Source organism: Apodemus sylvaticus, chromosome 8 (genome assembly GCF_947179515.1).
Source record: "Apodemus sylvaticus chromosome 8, mApoSyl1.1, whole genome shotgun sequence".
Taxonomy (NCBI): Eukaryota; Metazoa; Chordata; class Mammalia; order Rodentia; family Muridae; genus Apodemus; species Apodemus sylvaticus.
The window spans coordinates 6,273,464-6,289,291 of record NC_067479.1 but is presented as its reverse complement, the minus strand read 5'-3'; the positions used below and the strand labels follow the sequence as shown (position 1 = coordinate 6,289,291).

General features: G+C 47.7%; 1 protein-coding gene across 1 annotated transcript in view; it reads right to left on the bottom strand.

Moving 5' to 3' along the window:
- Positions 1-15,828, bottom strand: part of Abcc4 (ATP binding cassette subfamily C member 4) — a 216,248-nt gene that overhangs the window by 137,496 nt on the left and 62,924 nt on the right. Inside the window, exons 5-8 of the mRNA XM_052190656.1 lie at positions 6,808-6,897; positions 5,654-5,817; positions 3,367-3,492; positions 1,237-1,486 (exon numbers count right to left, since the gene is read on the bottom strand). Of these exons, the coding sequence (XP_052046616.1) occupies positions 1,237-1,486; positions 3,367-3,492; positions 5,654-5,817; positions 6,808-6,897 (630 nt within the window). The remainder of the gene's footprint in view (positions 1-1,236; positions 1,487-3,366; positions 3,493-5,653; positions 5,818-6,807; positions 6,898-15,828) is intronic.

Sequence of the window (15,828 nt, the reverse complement as noted above, 5' to 3'; positions counted from 1 at the left end):
TACAAACCAACCATGTGGCAACACAGACTGGAACGGTACCCAGCAGCCCTTGGAGAGGAAAAGCTTTCTCCTACTGGCTTCTGAAGGAGCATGGCCCTGCTGTCCCTGTAGCATCCACAACTGCAACCCAGCAGGGATCTTTTGCTTTAGACATCAATTTGTACACAAAGCCTCACAAATAGCTTGCACGAGATCAATACAGTATCTTCGAGAAGGTCTGTACTGTGGGTGTTCTTCAGCCACACCTATCACTAAGCAGGCATCTGAGCATACCTGGAAGGAAACACCATTTCATGTTCCACTCTAAAGTTTAAAAATCCTTTAAGCCCTTAGCATCCTAACCTACCGATAAGTCCGAAAAGCTACAGACCTGGACAGGACACTCGGCGGCCGTGGTCACTTTTCACATCGGAGAAAACAACTTGACTTATTGTGTCATGGTACACAGTTAACTGGTTCAAAGATGGGCAAAACTATCATGCTGTCAGGAACAAATGATGGGAAGGCAGCTGACCCCACAGCATCCAGAAAGTAGAGCTCTAAGAACAGCTCCCACAGGATCCCCTCTCCTCTAGGTAGGCTCACGCTAGAAGATCCCCACCACCACCTCTCAGCTGCGCCATCAAAGGGTGAGTCCACCAATGACCTAATGCATTGATTAGGTCAAGCCCTCCTCATCCAGTCACTTTTCTATGACTCGTCTGGTCCCACTCGTAGGAGACCAGGCCTTAAACAGGTGTGTCTTTGGGGACAGAACAATTTATACTCCAACCTTAACACTTTTTTTTTTAATTCTTGGGGAAAACGTGAACTATTTTGTTTTCTTTTCTGTGTATGGAAACTTCTTCCTAGGAATCTCTCTCCAAGACCCCAGCAGTTATGAAGTAGCAATGAAAATAAATAAATGTTAGGGCTGGGGGGGGATCCCCACAATATGGGGAGCTGTATTAAAGAATCGTAGCAATAGGAAGGCTGAGAACCGGTGGTCTAGAAATAAAAGCTGCCAGTCACCATTATATATCAAGAGCCCTGTGCTGGCTGTTGGTATGTATACCGTGCCCATGAAAGATCAGAAATTCTTCTGGACTTTCAGTGTACTGAACCTAAGACTCCAACATGTGTACACCACTTTAAATTAACTAGTAGTTTGGAGACACAAGGGGATATAGCAACCAAAAAAAAATATCATTTCACTCAAAAGATATCTTCAACTTTAAAACTGTACTGTACACAAACCTTGATCCTCCGAATGCTGACAATGGCCTCAGACCCTCTCTCAATGGCTGACGGGAAGAAGAGGGTGACCGTCAACCGGACAGCACCGTACAGGGTCATGGCCACGAACACGTGACTAGCGGAAATCTGATTGCCAAGCAGCACGTAGGTGGTAAAGGTCACAAACAGGATGACTTTGTTGGCGATGAAGAATGATGCCATGTTCATCCCTCGGAGGTAGGAGCTGCCCAGAATCTTGGAGATCTCCTTCCTGGGAAAAAGAAGAACAGATTTTCATACAGAGAAGTCAACATCGTTGTCCTATGCATGAGGACCCTGTTAGGTGGCACACAGTCAAGGTGAACTGACTGTGGGGATGGGAGATGGCTCAGCCTGCAAAGAGTTTACAGGCGAACATGAAACCCTTAGTTTGATCACAGCATCCACATGAAGACCAGGTGTATGCAGAGTCTACACTTCTCCGTGCTCCGGACACTCTGTGCAGGATGTTTCTGCCTATGGTCTTGGGGGAGAGTTCTATAGTTTTAGGGTTTCTCTTCTCTCCTCCAGCAGGCTGCTGGGCTCACAGAGAGGACTGTCTCAGTCATCTGTGGGTCACAGATGCTCTTAGGTGACCCAGAGGGGTCCTGATCCATAGATTGAGAACTACTGTTCTAGACTCACTGGATAACTAGGCAGGGACCGAGTAGAGGCCTGAGCTGACTGGGATCCCTTTTGGGCAGGATCTGCCCCTCAGAGCAACAGGGGCCCAGGACTGACCGTAAGTACACTAATAGAATGCATTTGTTCATCTTCTTGATAAAATCTACTCAGAGTAATGCAACCCTGCACCTCTAGCACTGGGAAGACAAAGGTAAGCAGGTCCCGCAGCTCAGTGGCTACCAGCCTAGCTGAATCACTGGGACCCCAGTTCCCAGTGAGCAAGCCTGTCTCAAAAAGTTAAGGTGGATGGCTCCTGAGGCATCGCCTCTGGCCTCTGCACATGGGCGGGTATACACATGTGCACACATTCCTACATACATGTGAACATGCACACCCAGGATAAACAGTTTTGATTGCTCGGTGATAGTAAAGCAACAGTTGCTAGCACATACCATGGGGACAGCTTCAGTAGCCATACAGGACACCAAGAAACCACTTTCCTCATTCAGCCAAACAATGGTAGAGGTGCAGGGTTATTCTGGGGGTCACTGACTGGATTTTATCAAGGGCTCAAACAAATGCTTTTACCCAGCATTTATACAGGTTAAGCCCTGGGCCAGGAACCTCACAGGTGACCAAAGTGTGGGTGAGACACAGCTCTCCCCTCCTCGAGCTCAGGAGAGAACTGTACCCCTGGAATTGCTATTTTCCCCCAAAATTCTAGACAGGAGAGTGCAGAGGTGGGAGTGGTGTGACTGCTAGAAACTGGAGACAAAGAACAGAAAGGTCTCTCCATATGGAGGGCGTTTCTGATACAGAGGTCACGGAAATCCAGGGCTGCAGGAGACTAAGTGTCTGTGCCAGAGTGGAAAGGAAGAAAGCTCGAATGTTTACAACAAACAGGAAAATATTTCGCATAATTATCTGGAGTGAGTGGTCCCGGGCATCAAGTCCGGCTCAACAAGGTGATGCCCAGGTGCTGCCCAGGCCATATACCTTCTCAATGTACACTGACAGCAAGTAGAGCTTTACTAAGGCTAATTTCCTCAAGTTCTAACATCTGGGAATCATTATTTGTAGGAATTTGAAGCATCCATAAAGTTTGGTCAGACTTCATTTGACTATGAAAGTACATCTGCAGGCTGGGCATGCGGCTTACGGTGTGTGATGACACTGGCCTAGAACAGGTGAATCCCTGGGTTCGATTCCCAGCACCATCCAAAACCAAAATGAGAGGAGAAAGACAGAAGACAGACAGGCACATGCAGCAAGACAAAGGGGGATGAAGTCTGGCCTGGGATAATGGCACAGACACACCATGTTGAAGAGATGTCCCAGATCGTTACACTTAACACTTCCGCCACATGCAGGTGACAATGTCATATCTGAGGTGAGTTACCGGGGTAACAAAAGAGAACTCCAGATTCATTCGGTAAAACTAGGAAATAGAAGAGGGCACAACACAGGTCAGTCTACGCCAAGCCTTACTTTCTCAGATTGGTGATGAGTTCGGCGAACGACTTCTCCCATGCATACATCTTTATTATCCTCATGCCCGTGATGACCTCATTCATGGTCCGGATCCTGGCATCCGTGAAAGCCGCAGTTTTGCTCCTGAGGGGGACAGATGTGACAGATGAGCCACAGCGAAGGCAGCCAACCTGTGTGTATCAATCACAGGCACAGATGGAGTCAAAGGCAGTCCTACACGGGTGGGTCCTGCACGAGTGGGTCCTGTGTACAGCACATGCAGGGAAGGCCAAACGGACCACCGGCCACTCTTGAACGTTTGCTGAGGAAAACCCAAAATGATTCTGATATACTGAGGGGCACCCAGGAGGGAGAGGAAGGCAGTGACATCACCCAAGTCTGGCAGGACGCAGTTAGCAGAGGTGGGAAGAGACAGATCAGAAAGGCTGTGGAGCAGAGAAGGGCCTGCTCATCCCGCCGGGAAAAGAGCGAGCAAGCAGACTCGGCGAGCCAGGAGCATTAGAACCCACGCAAGTATAACTCACGTCTAACAACAAAGATAACAGGAAGTAATAATCACTTTTCCTTAATATCTCTTAATATGAAAATTAATATTACCAATATATCCTAATTGATTGAAATTTACAAATATGAGGAATTAGAAATTTGTTGGCTATCACCCAGTGGTCTCTCTAATTTGGTAATTGGAGAGATATATCCAATATTGTACAATCCATATACACTTTCTGCTTGTTTGTACGTGGCAGTGTCTTGCTGTGTGCCACATAATGGTCTTGTAATCATGATTCTCCTATCTCAGCCTATTAGTGGGATTGTTTATTTGATGTTTTTACACTATATACTATGGTTTTACATATTTCAAAATTATTTATACAGCCAAAAGAAACATTGCCAATTAATTTGGAAGGTGGCTTGTAAGAGAACATCAAAAAGTGAGACTGAATGTTTTCTGTGATATTTAAAATTATTATATCAATTCTGAAGAAGATGACCTTATAAGCTACTCTTTTTCTGAGATGAATGCTCTTCAAAATCATCATAGCCAATGAGCCAGAATTTTACCCTCACCTAATGTCTGTGCCACCCTCCTAATGTCTGTGCCACCCTCCTAATGTCTGTGCCACCCTCCTAATGTCTGTGCCACACTCCTAATGTCTGTGCCACCCTCCTAATGTCTGTGCCACCCTCCTAATGTCTGTGCCACCCTCCTAATGTCTGTGCCACCTTCCTAATGTCTGCGCCACCCTCCAAGCAGAACCATTGTTCACTGAAACAGTTGATGAATGACTTCATGGATATGACTTCATCCTAACACACACACCATTTCTTACATGAATGTAACCTGTTCGCTGTGGGCTGAGAGTGATGATAATCACTCAAGTCAAATAGCCTTGACCAGAGCAGGAAATGTGTATCCAAATAATTGTGCTTACAATTCCTTCCCTGGTGCAGCAGAGCTGTCAACTCTTAGCTACAATGGAGGTAAATTCCTTTGGTGACACTGAAGTACAGTCTTATTACAATGAATTCCAATGTCTAAAAATTGTTCTTATTTTGGGTTTCTACCACAGTCAGAGCCAAGATTTTAAGCTCTACTAAAAACAGAATAAAAAACAAACAAAAAGACTTTATCTTTTTATGTTCACTTAATAACATGTCCATTATTTTTATGATTGGTATAAAAATATATATTGTGTTGAATATAATATAAATAATTAAATAAAAAAAAAAGAATAGGGTCTCCTTAGCCAAGAAGGCAGAGGACATTCAACAGAGAGGAAACCATGCAGAGCACAGACTCAGACAGAAAGGGCCTGACGCCATCACGCGTGCGACATCTCTGCCAGAGGCCTCTGTGGAGCCTCGCTTCAGGCCATGGTCCCTTCACGATCAAGTTAGGCTTCCGTTAGCAGCCATGTTTCTAACACACACCCTGCTAGGATGGTGAGAATTCCACAAGGTTCTGTTAAGGTTGATCCCGTACCCCGAGAGCTTGTACTTCAATGGAGTAAAATCAAAGAATACATATGCATATGTGAGCAGCTCCATAAATGCGGTGTGGGTGAATCTATAAAACATATGGATTGGGACCCTGAGATGGCTCCTGCCAACTGTCCTCTGACCTCTCAGCCCACTGTGGCATATGTGCACCGCCCCCATAGATATACGATGGATGGATGGATGGATGGATGGATGGATGGACGGGTGGACGGGTGGGCGGATGGATGGAAAGGGGGCTGGTGTTACCATACGGGATGTGTTTTCAGCCCGGCATCCCCCTTACCTCAGCGACGAGAACAGTTTCCCGATGCAGCTTTGCAGAGGCAGAAGAATAACCAGGACGGCCAGGCCCGCCAGACAGGAGATTCCTATCTCCATCCAGAGAAGGATGGTTACCGCGATGGCCTGCAGTGGCCCTGCCCACAGAAAGTGCAAGAAGATTGTCACCTGCAGATACAAAGCCCACACATGCTTAGGACTGTAAATCAAACAAGACCGGTAGGGACTCGTGCCAGCAACATCACACTCCAAACGGGAAGAATGCAAACAGAATCGGGTCTCAGCCGGTTTGCCTCTGCTGAGACAGAACTGCGGGTCTCACTGCAGATGCTATGCCTGTGCCATGAACAGTAGGCCGTGGGCCCTATTATAGGATGGACGACCTGCACCATCCCAGAGACGGTCCTCGTGTGTGGGAGCAGACTCCCCAGAGCGCCCTGTATGTGAACCACATCTCCCCTGGGTCTCCCTAGAAAAGTCTGTGCCTTGGAGCCTACCACACTCCACAGCCGCTGCTAACGTGGTGAAACTCTGAACAGAAAGAACAACCTCTCCAGGACAGAAAGAACAACCTCTCCGGGATAAAGTATCTTGTTTATCCCAAATCTAAGTAGGGGTGAGGTTCATGTGTGATGAATGAACATCTGAACAGGGAAGGGCTGCTGGGCTTATCTGACCTGGAGCTAGAATGATCAATCCATAAGGAATAAAAAGGGGTGTGGGCAGGAGAGCGGTAAATCCGTGCGGCCTGCCTTACCAAGCTGTTCCTGTGTACAGGTACCACACGGAGGGGAGCTGCACAGCACTCCTGCCCTCCAAGACTCGAGTCCTTTAGAAAAGGGGGCAGACAGTCAGCTGGCTGCCCTGCTGTCATGTGCTAAAGATTACGAGGAGGCGGCCCCTCCAGACTCTCACTGCATTAACCAAGTCAGGGAGGAATATTGCTCTCTGCCCGCTTACTGTAGAGGCGTGTTGCAGGCAACATCAGAAAAGCGAAACTGGACTCTACAGGATAGGCGCATCTTACCACTCCTATGCCGCACACAGAACTGAGATGTGGCTTTCAAGTGCCCACGTCACAGCTTCAGAAAAATCCGAGTCTACACCAAATCCCCGTCAAATTAAAGAGGGGGAAAACCCGCCAGAGACGGAACGTACTTGGTCAAATTTGTTCACATCGTTGGACAGCAGGTTGACGATCTGACCCGTGGTTGTCTTCCCCATGGCCGAGTTACTTAGCCGGAGTGCCTGGAAAAAATGAGCAGAGTGGAGAACTGTATCCTGTCGGACACTCTACCAAGTGTAGGAAATAAACGTGTTTCCATGGCGCCTTCAGTGGTGTAAAAGCCACGCTGCCAGTCCTAATGTCTGGCACCGACGGCAGTATCTCCGAAGACAGTGATGGAGGTGAGGGAAGCAGGAGAAAATCAACTCATTTTTATTGATGAGTGACCACATGCCCTGTGTATGTCAGCTGACACTCCATAGCCTACCGAAGCAAATGTTCAGAAGGAAGATGGTGAAAGGAGAGGAAAATGCAGGATTTGAACTATAAACCCTGAATACACTATTAATCCTCGGCCAGATTATCACTTAAGTGCACATGTCATGGCTTCCGTCTTCTGTATATGGAAATGGGTCCTCGCTTGTCTCCGAGAGTCACAGTGAAAGAGCAGCAGCAGTGTGTGCCAGGGACAGGCCCGGGAGGCCCAGGAGGACCCACAATTGGTGAGACACGGTTTTGTGTCTGCAGAGGCCTGTGCAGAAGCACCTGTGATTCAGATGAGGTCACAGGCAACAGAGCAGTGGACAGACACTGGGGAAGGTCCCTTCCCCAGCATGGCGGGCAGGAGAACACAGGATAAGGAACAGTTTCAGGGGACAGAGGAAGGGGGCCATGGGGCAATGAGCAGCTCGTGGGACATACAGAGGACAGAAAGGTGGGGCGGCCAAGTAGAGAAGACCCAAAGCTGATCTCTGAGGGAGACAGAAGTAGCTACAGTCTGCAAGGGAACCTGGAACAGTGAAGATGGTTTGTCTTGGATTTCGTTTTTGTTTTGTTGTTGTTGTTGTTTTTAAAGGTTTATTTATTCTATATGAGTACACTGTAGCTATCTTCAAATGTACCAAAAGGCGGCATTGGATCCCCCACTAAAGATGGTTATGAACCACCATGTGGTTGCTGGGACTTGAACTCAGGACCTCTGGAAGAGCAGTCTGTGCTCTAAACCACTGAGCCATCTCTCCAGTCCTCGTTTTAGCCTTTCAGCCGGAATGCGCCACATTCCCAGATGGAGAAAACGAAGAGACTGCGGTAGGCACCGAGGCAACAAGAAGCAGCCGAACAGTTACATAAAGGCAAAGGAGAATCAGACACAAACAACGCTAAAACACAGGCAACTCCACGCAACACGAGTCACCACCCACAGATGTCCCAGCAAAGCAGGGCCTCCCTGTAATCCCAACAGTGGGAAGGCAGAGGAAGGAGGATCACAGAAAGTTCAGGGCCAGCCTAGGCTGCAGAACAAGGGACAGACCAGTGAGGCAAGACAGAGAAAAGACATACTCTAGTGGATGGCACCAGAGGCCACCAGAAAACAAAACCCAGGGCATGAAGTCAGGAGAGGGCAGGAATGGATGTGGGAGGAGCTAGAGCCGGGTGGGCGGGGATATGGTAAAGGTACGCAGTATGCACATCCGAAGTTCTTAAAAAAAGTGATAAAGATGCTATACTTAAAACTTATGGGAGGCGTGGTCCTGTACAGGTCTGCATGAGACAGGGTCTAAATAAAGCTGAGAGGAGAAGCGAACACACGTCCCCGTCCCCCACTCCACACCTCCCACCAACCCCACCCCACCCCACACCCCACACCCCCTAGTCCGGAGAAATCAATTCATAACCACTTGCACATGAAAATTTAGTTTTCTTCAAGGGAGCCTCACAGGGAAAACAAACTACTCTTAGGGGCAAGCCACGTGGCCAGCAGGAACACAACCTAACCCCACATCTCTGGAGGGTCCTTGTCTCATAATGTCCTGCTGGGAATTTGTTTTGTTTTGTTTACTCTTTTCTTTTTCTCTTCTTAACCCTCTACATCGTGTGTGTGTGTGTGTGTGTGTGTGTGTGTGTGTGTGTGTGATGGCTTCTAGTGTTGCTTCTAAGGGATTCCTTATTATGTGAACCAGTGGTCCCTGTGTCTTTATCTGTTTCCTGTGCCTTTCTTGGTTTTTTGCCTTCTCTTTGTTCTATCCTATTCCAGAGTTTGTTTTGTTTTATATTATTATTATTATTATTATTATTCCTTAGAATCCTCTTTGTTTTCTAATGAGAGACAGAGGGTGCATATGGATGTGAGGGGAGGAGGGGAAGGACTATGGAGGGAGGAAAAATTATAATTAGAATATATTATATAAGAAAACTATATTCAAGAAAAATTCTAATAAAAATAAATCTAATTAAAATCTAATTAAATCTAAATAAAATCTAATAAAATTTTGGTTCAAATTGTACCATTTTCTGTTTAATGTTCTCTCTCACCTTGAGGCTAAAACACTCCCTCAAACCCCTTTCTTCCCACTTCTGAAAGGAAAACACAACACACAAAAACACACACACACACATGTGCCTATATAATAATAGAGAAAGAAAAACAACAGCAGCCTATATATTATCAAGTGAGTACACAGGTACCACAGAAAAAAAACAGAACTCAGTGACTTTGGCCACTGAAGCTATCTGTCAAACCTGTATGCAGAAAATATACTGTATATTTTAAGAATGGATATTTGATTTTATTTAGTTTTTTGTTATTTTGGGTCTATGTAGCCTTGGCTGTCCTAGAACTCACTATGTAGGTCAGGCTGGCCTTGAACTCACAAAGACCCACCTGCCTCTGCCTCCCAAATACTGGGATTAAAGGCATGTGGCATCACAGCCAGCCTTGATGCCTATTTCTAGTAGTTAAAGTAAAATGACAACCAGGCACGGTCCCCCATGCCTGTAACCCCAATACTCCACAGGTAAAGTGGGGGTTGAGTTAGAGGTCGGACTGTGCTATAAAGACAGACCTTGAAAAAAAAGCCTAAATGAATGAATAAAGAATGAAATGAAGCACAAAAAAAAAAAAAAAGGCATACCATATTCTAATCCTAAATTGATCATAAAAAATAAAGAAAAAACAAAAGTCAGAACAACAGCACACAACATGTCTCCTTAGCACCACGGTCAGAGGGCACACAGTGATGAGACCCCAGTGGCCATCCCTGAGAGACACAGAGCCTCGCATGCGGGACTACCTGTCTGAGCACATCTGTACCACAGGGAAGGAAAGCCAGGCTGTGGGGCCTCACACACCAGCTGGATCAGAAGCTACCAGAACTATACAATCAGTACAAAAATTAGTATGGTTTGCTTCATTTTTAAAAACCCATCTCACTAGAGTGAGATCAGAAAAACAAAACAAAACAGTGACATGTCTTTAAGACAGTTACAGACACAACTGGCAGATTCTGGCCTCGGTCACCAAAGAGTAGTTAATTGGTGCCAGTCTGCTGGCCTTGCCCGCTGGTACGCAACCATCGGCTTGGACGGGACAGGAAGCAGCTGTCCCCAGGCTCTGACCGCAGGCTCTGCAGGACTGGGAGCCCCGAGGGAAGGAAACTCGGACTGGCCGAGACTCTCCTGGCTTTCTGCCCACGCAGAGTGCATTTCCCCGACCAACAAAAAAAAAAGATGCCCGCTCTGAATGGAGGAGCACCTGGGGCTTGAGGGTCACAGCCTCAGAGGCTAGACCTGGCATTTTCTGTGGGGATTTACCAAGTGCCCTTTGCCAAGGCCTTCACTGTCCTGGGGCAGAGCTGAGTGCCAGAGTGGGAGTCTGAGGTCAGAATGGCTACGAAACGCCAGGGTTCGCCCAGACAGAGCTAAGGTTCTTCCTAACTGCTCTGGCCATTCAGTAACGATGCCAGGAAGGCCATGCATTAGTGATAAAGATCTGTCCACAGAGTCGGCCAGGCGCTTGGACTGAGTTCAGAATGGAAATAGCTGCCTTGCAGCCGAGATACACAGACAGACAAAACCATACTGGTAGGACCAACCTCAGAAACAGAAACCAGCACCCTGTAATCCAGACTCCCTACAGTATAGCACCCCCAACTCAACATGGTGAAGATCATTACAACAGGCAGAGGAGAAAAATAAAAATAAAAAAGCAGCGACCACAGTCACCGAGGGTGAGTGCCAATAGAAAGATGCATAGATATCCAGCTTGTGGAATTAGCAAAGGAAGATAAAAACAACTTCTGTGATTATGTTTGTGGAGCTAAAGAAAAACAAAATCACGGCGAATAGATGATAGATGATTTTAGGAGAGAAATGGACACCATCAAAAGGAGCAAGCACTATGCTAGAGACGGGGATGCTAGGGTTCAGACGGAGAGCCATACACAGGCTCGGCAACCTCCTCGTCTCTATGTTGACTTGCATTCCTAAACCTTCATTTTGCATTGTATTTTGTTGCCCAGGCTGGCCTTGAACTTGTGACAACACCCTGCTCTGGCCTTTCGAATATCTAGTATTACAAAACCATGCTCTCTTAATTTTTAAGATTTATTTACTATATGTGAGTATACTGTAGCTCTCTTCAGATACCCCAAAAGGGGCATCTGATCTCATTACAGAGGTTGTGAGCTGGGATTTGAACTCAGGACCTTCAGAAGAGCAGTCAGTGCTCTTAACTGCTGAGCCAACCTTCCAACCCCAAAACCATATTCTTCTTTCTGTAATTTACAATCTGAAGAGCAACGTGAGCATGCGATGGGAGACTATGATGCAATGCCAGTCAAAATCCTGGAGAACAGGTGAGAAGCCATCCACAAAAACCATAACGAAGGCTGGGGCCACGGCTCTGCCCAGACTACAGCAGCCAGTCACGTACACAGCTTTGATTTGATCCCAGCACTGCAGCTGGTGCACCCAGGAGGTGACTCGGTGGGTGTGGACCTGGGTTCAATCACCAGAACACAGAAGGCAGAAAAGAGAACTGACTTCTGCTGTCCTCTGACTACTTATGAGTGGTCACTCACACACACACACACACACACACACACACACACTCATGATTGGGAGCACTAGTTACTCTTGCAGAGAACCCAGATTCAGCTCCTGGAATGGCCCATAACCATCTACACCTCCAGTTCGGAAGGCCGTGGTGCTCTCTTCCGGCCTCTGGGGGCTTGTGCATGAGGTACCACACAGACAAGTAGGTACAATCTAAATAAAAATAAATCAAAAAGAATTAAAAATCAAACAGTATTCCCCCCCCCATTCATTCGTTAAACTATTTTTTGTATCTGGATTATTTCTAGCAGGAATCATAAGAACTAAGCATACATACACAAATGCCATTCAACGTAGGTAACACGGAGGGCAATGGGGGCGGGGGTGGGGGGGGGAGGGGACAGGACAAGTGTCCTTCATTCTCATGGAAGTGACTTTTGTGGACTGGTGGGATGTGCTTTCCCTTCAAGGAATCTGTGAGGACTCATCCTGTTTGACAGGATTTGGAATTCCGTGGGGAAACATCTGGGCTTGCTGTGACAGATTTGCTAGGCTGGGGTAACAGATATGGGCCATCTTCCACGTGAGTGGCACCGTCCTACGGTGCAGCCAGAGATACTTAAAAAGGAAAGTCCTGACTGAGCGCCGCACTCATCTCTCCCTGTTCCCTGACACCAGCTCCACGCACCTCAGGTCACCCTCATCACCGGGCAGTTCCTTCAGGACAGACTCCACTCTCTAACCTTCCCTTTGTCCTCATGTTGCTGTAGTCAGGCACTCTGTTGCAGCAGAAGACACATAACTAATGAAGTATTCAGCTGCTATTTTCACAGAAACCTTCTAAAGACCCCTGTCTAACCGTCCTGCCGAATCAGGTGTGAACGCCTCCTGGTCACACTGCAGGTCCCCACCAACTCACTCTTGCTAGTGTCGATGACCCTCAGTGTGAGGCTCCTCCCAGAGTGCCTCGTGCCTGTGAGTTCCGATTCCTCACGGTCTGTTCTCTCTGGTCCCTTGTCACCAGGCTGGCAGCTGTCCTTCTGACTCAGCACACTGGTCCCCATGACTCCCTATTCTTTTGAGACTACTGGGTCAAGGCAGAGCAGCATGTAAACCCCCAAGGGACTCTCAGAGTGCAGAGTTCATGACCCGCCCCCAGTCTGTCAGATAAGGCGGCTTCCTGTAAGCAGGGCATTACTGGGGCAGGCAGCCATGAAGGGCACGCTTAGCTCACTAAGGCAGAGCGCAGAGTGCCACCTGGATTTCTCCAGGGCCATTGGCTGGAGATGCTTAGTGCTGCCACGCCCTCTTCGTGATTGCACAATCTAAAAGTGGCTGTGTTGTTTTTCAGAGGGAGGCAGCAGGGACCGCCCAATATCCTCCCGCAATATGAGCCTCGTGTGGGAAGAAGGGCTGCACCAGGCCAGCCTTATGCCCTCTCATTCTGGGGATGGAAACTGGTTGAGGGAAATGAAAAGCCATGGGCAAAACCCACAACCTCTCTATAATCTCATAGTCTGACACCTCGAGGGTTTCCTTTCTGTTTTGCTTTATCTGACTGTCTATGGCTAGCAAATCTGTCCAGCTCTGAAGGATGACACAACATTAACCTGCATGAGGCACCGATGGCTCTCCGTTCGCCCCACTTCTATCAGAGGCCACAGCTAAGGCATCAGACATGCACAGGCTGACTAGCCCCGTCTGTCTGGCCCTATGGACATGCGCCTATCCAAGCACAGTGTTACCATGTGAAACCCATTTGCCCTGCCCCCCACACCCACACCCAACCCCACCCCCGTTTGGAGGAGGACCCTGAGATCCTTGTCCTGAGGTCATGATGAGAGTCTGGCACACACAAAGATCCCAGGGAGTCAGATTCATCAAGAGCCTCCACATTCCCTCACCACCACCACCACCACCACCACCACCACCACCACCCCTGCTTTCAAGGACAGAGATTAGGTTTGCTCAAGGCCACCGTGGGTCCCTGAGGTCATAGCCTTGGGAGCCCAGGTGGAGGCAAGGACAACCAGGTTCAGCAACCGTGGGATGTCAGAAAAGATGCGAGATGCAGTATCTCAGGGCTCCCCTAGTGTCCGGGGTACTTGGGAATGAACTAAGAAGAAGTGCTCTGGCGAGCAAGAGGCATGGGCACAGGGCTCCAGGAAACCCGCCCCACTTCACCAGCACCACAGAGAACACCATGGGAAGGGACGAGAGGCAAGAGGGAAGGAGGGCGCACAGGAAGGAGGTGAAGCCTCGTTGGCGAACAGCAGTGTGGGAAGCCCAAGAAAGAGAGCATTGGTGAGAACAGATCTTCCTGGGGGGACAAGAAGACAACCTAAAACATGAAACTACAAAATGTGCTTAGAACTTATATCTTCTGAAAAACGGCATGTTTAATAAACGAAAATTTACATGTAAGCCCAAAGCCGACTCACTCCTGTCTAACAACGATGCACACAATCATTTTGGACCATAAGGTTTTTCAGTATTTTTTCATCACGTGCCCTCTTTCAGGCCAAAAGATCAACTGGAGAAAGCAATATGATATCACCAGACTTACCATGGCGTACAATGGCATTTGATTTTACTGAAATTCAATCAAAAGGAAAACACCGGGCCTGAGAGGTGGCTTGTGGGTAAAAGCGGCTGTATCGAAGCCTGACAAACTGAATGAGCCGTAGGACCTCAACTCGAGTCTGGAAATTGTACTCTAACCTCCAAACATGCACGGTTATGTGAGTGTGTGTGTGTGTGTGTCTGTGTCTCTGTGTAGCTCTGTGACTCTGTGTACACACATGTGAGTGCATGTATGTGTGTGTGTCTCTCTGTCTCTGTGTGTTTATGTCTCTGTGTATGTGCACATGAGTGTGTATGTGTCTCTCTTTGTGTATGTCTGTGTGTGACTCTGTTTGTGTACATGTGAGTGTGTGATGTATGTATGCAGTGTGTGCATGTGTGTGTATGTGTGTGCATGTGTTTTGTGAGTGCACACATGCGCATGGCATGTGTGAGTCTCTGTATATGTGTGTGTGTGTGTGTGTGTATACACGTGTATATGTGTGTGTGTATGAATGAATTTTACTTTTCACCCTAAGGTTGTGTGTTTACCAAAGTATCACCCTTGAGCGGGTGGCTGGTCACCATCATAACCCATAAACAACAATGCAGCCTTTTTAATATTGAAAAATTAGTTCTCTCACTCATTTCTGTCCCCCAAGGCCACATTTGAAGCTTTGAAGACACCTGTAAGTAGTAAATCTGTAGGTAGCATTCCTTCTGCCAAGAGAAAAAATAACAACGGACTTAAGGCCATGCGGTCTAAGAAATGCACACTGCGCCACGTACCAAACTTCTCGGAGGCACCAGGGCCTAGCCTTTGCCATGACAAAGAACACGGCCATGAGGCAAAGGCGCCGCACAGGGTGACTCTACAGGAAACAGTCATTTTCAGGTTACTTCTTCCAACCCTACATCTCCCCACTCCTTCGGGTTCAAAGACGAGCTGGTCAAGCAGATGTAGATCAACACCTGCAACCTCCAGGAGACGGGGACAGAGAAAATAACTGTCTGCTACTAATGAGTCTCTGGGGAGGTGGGGGTGCAGGGGAGGAACCGAGGACACAAACACAGGTGAGATGGCGCTTTCTCAGAGCTGCAAGCAGACAGGGAGAATCGCTGAAACTCTTCCCTTTTTCTCTAAGGAGCAGCCGACACAACCATTTTTCCACAGACTTGGTCCTGGAGAGTCCCGACCTTTGTCATTACTCAAAGTGACATAAACCAGCTGTAAAAGGCCAACCGTTCCAGGAGTCCATTCAATCAGGGGCTTGGAGTGTGGTCCAGCTCACAGAGCCAGAAATCAGGATGGTGGTTGCTAGGTCCCAGGGTGGAATGGTGAGCGGGCCTCGGTATCTAAGCCTACAGAGATTTGGTTTTGCAAGATGACAGGGATTCCAGAGACAATGGCAGGCAGTGGTGGCTACAGAATAAGGTGAGTGCGGCTGATACGGTGGGCTGGGTTTGAAAAGATCCGTCTGGTGCGTTGTGTACTGTATCACGGCTTTGTTTTGTGCTTTAAATGCTCCAAAAACAAGCCAGTTGCCTTTGAAAACTGG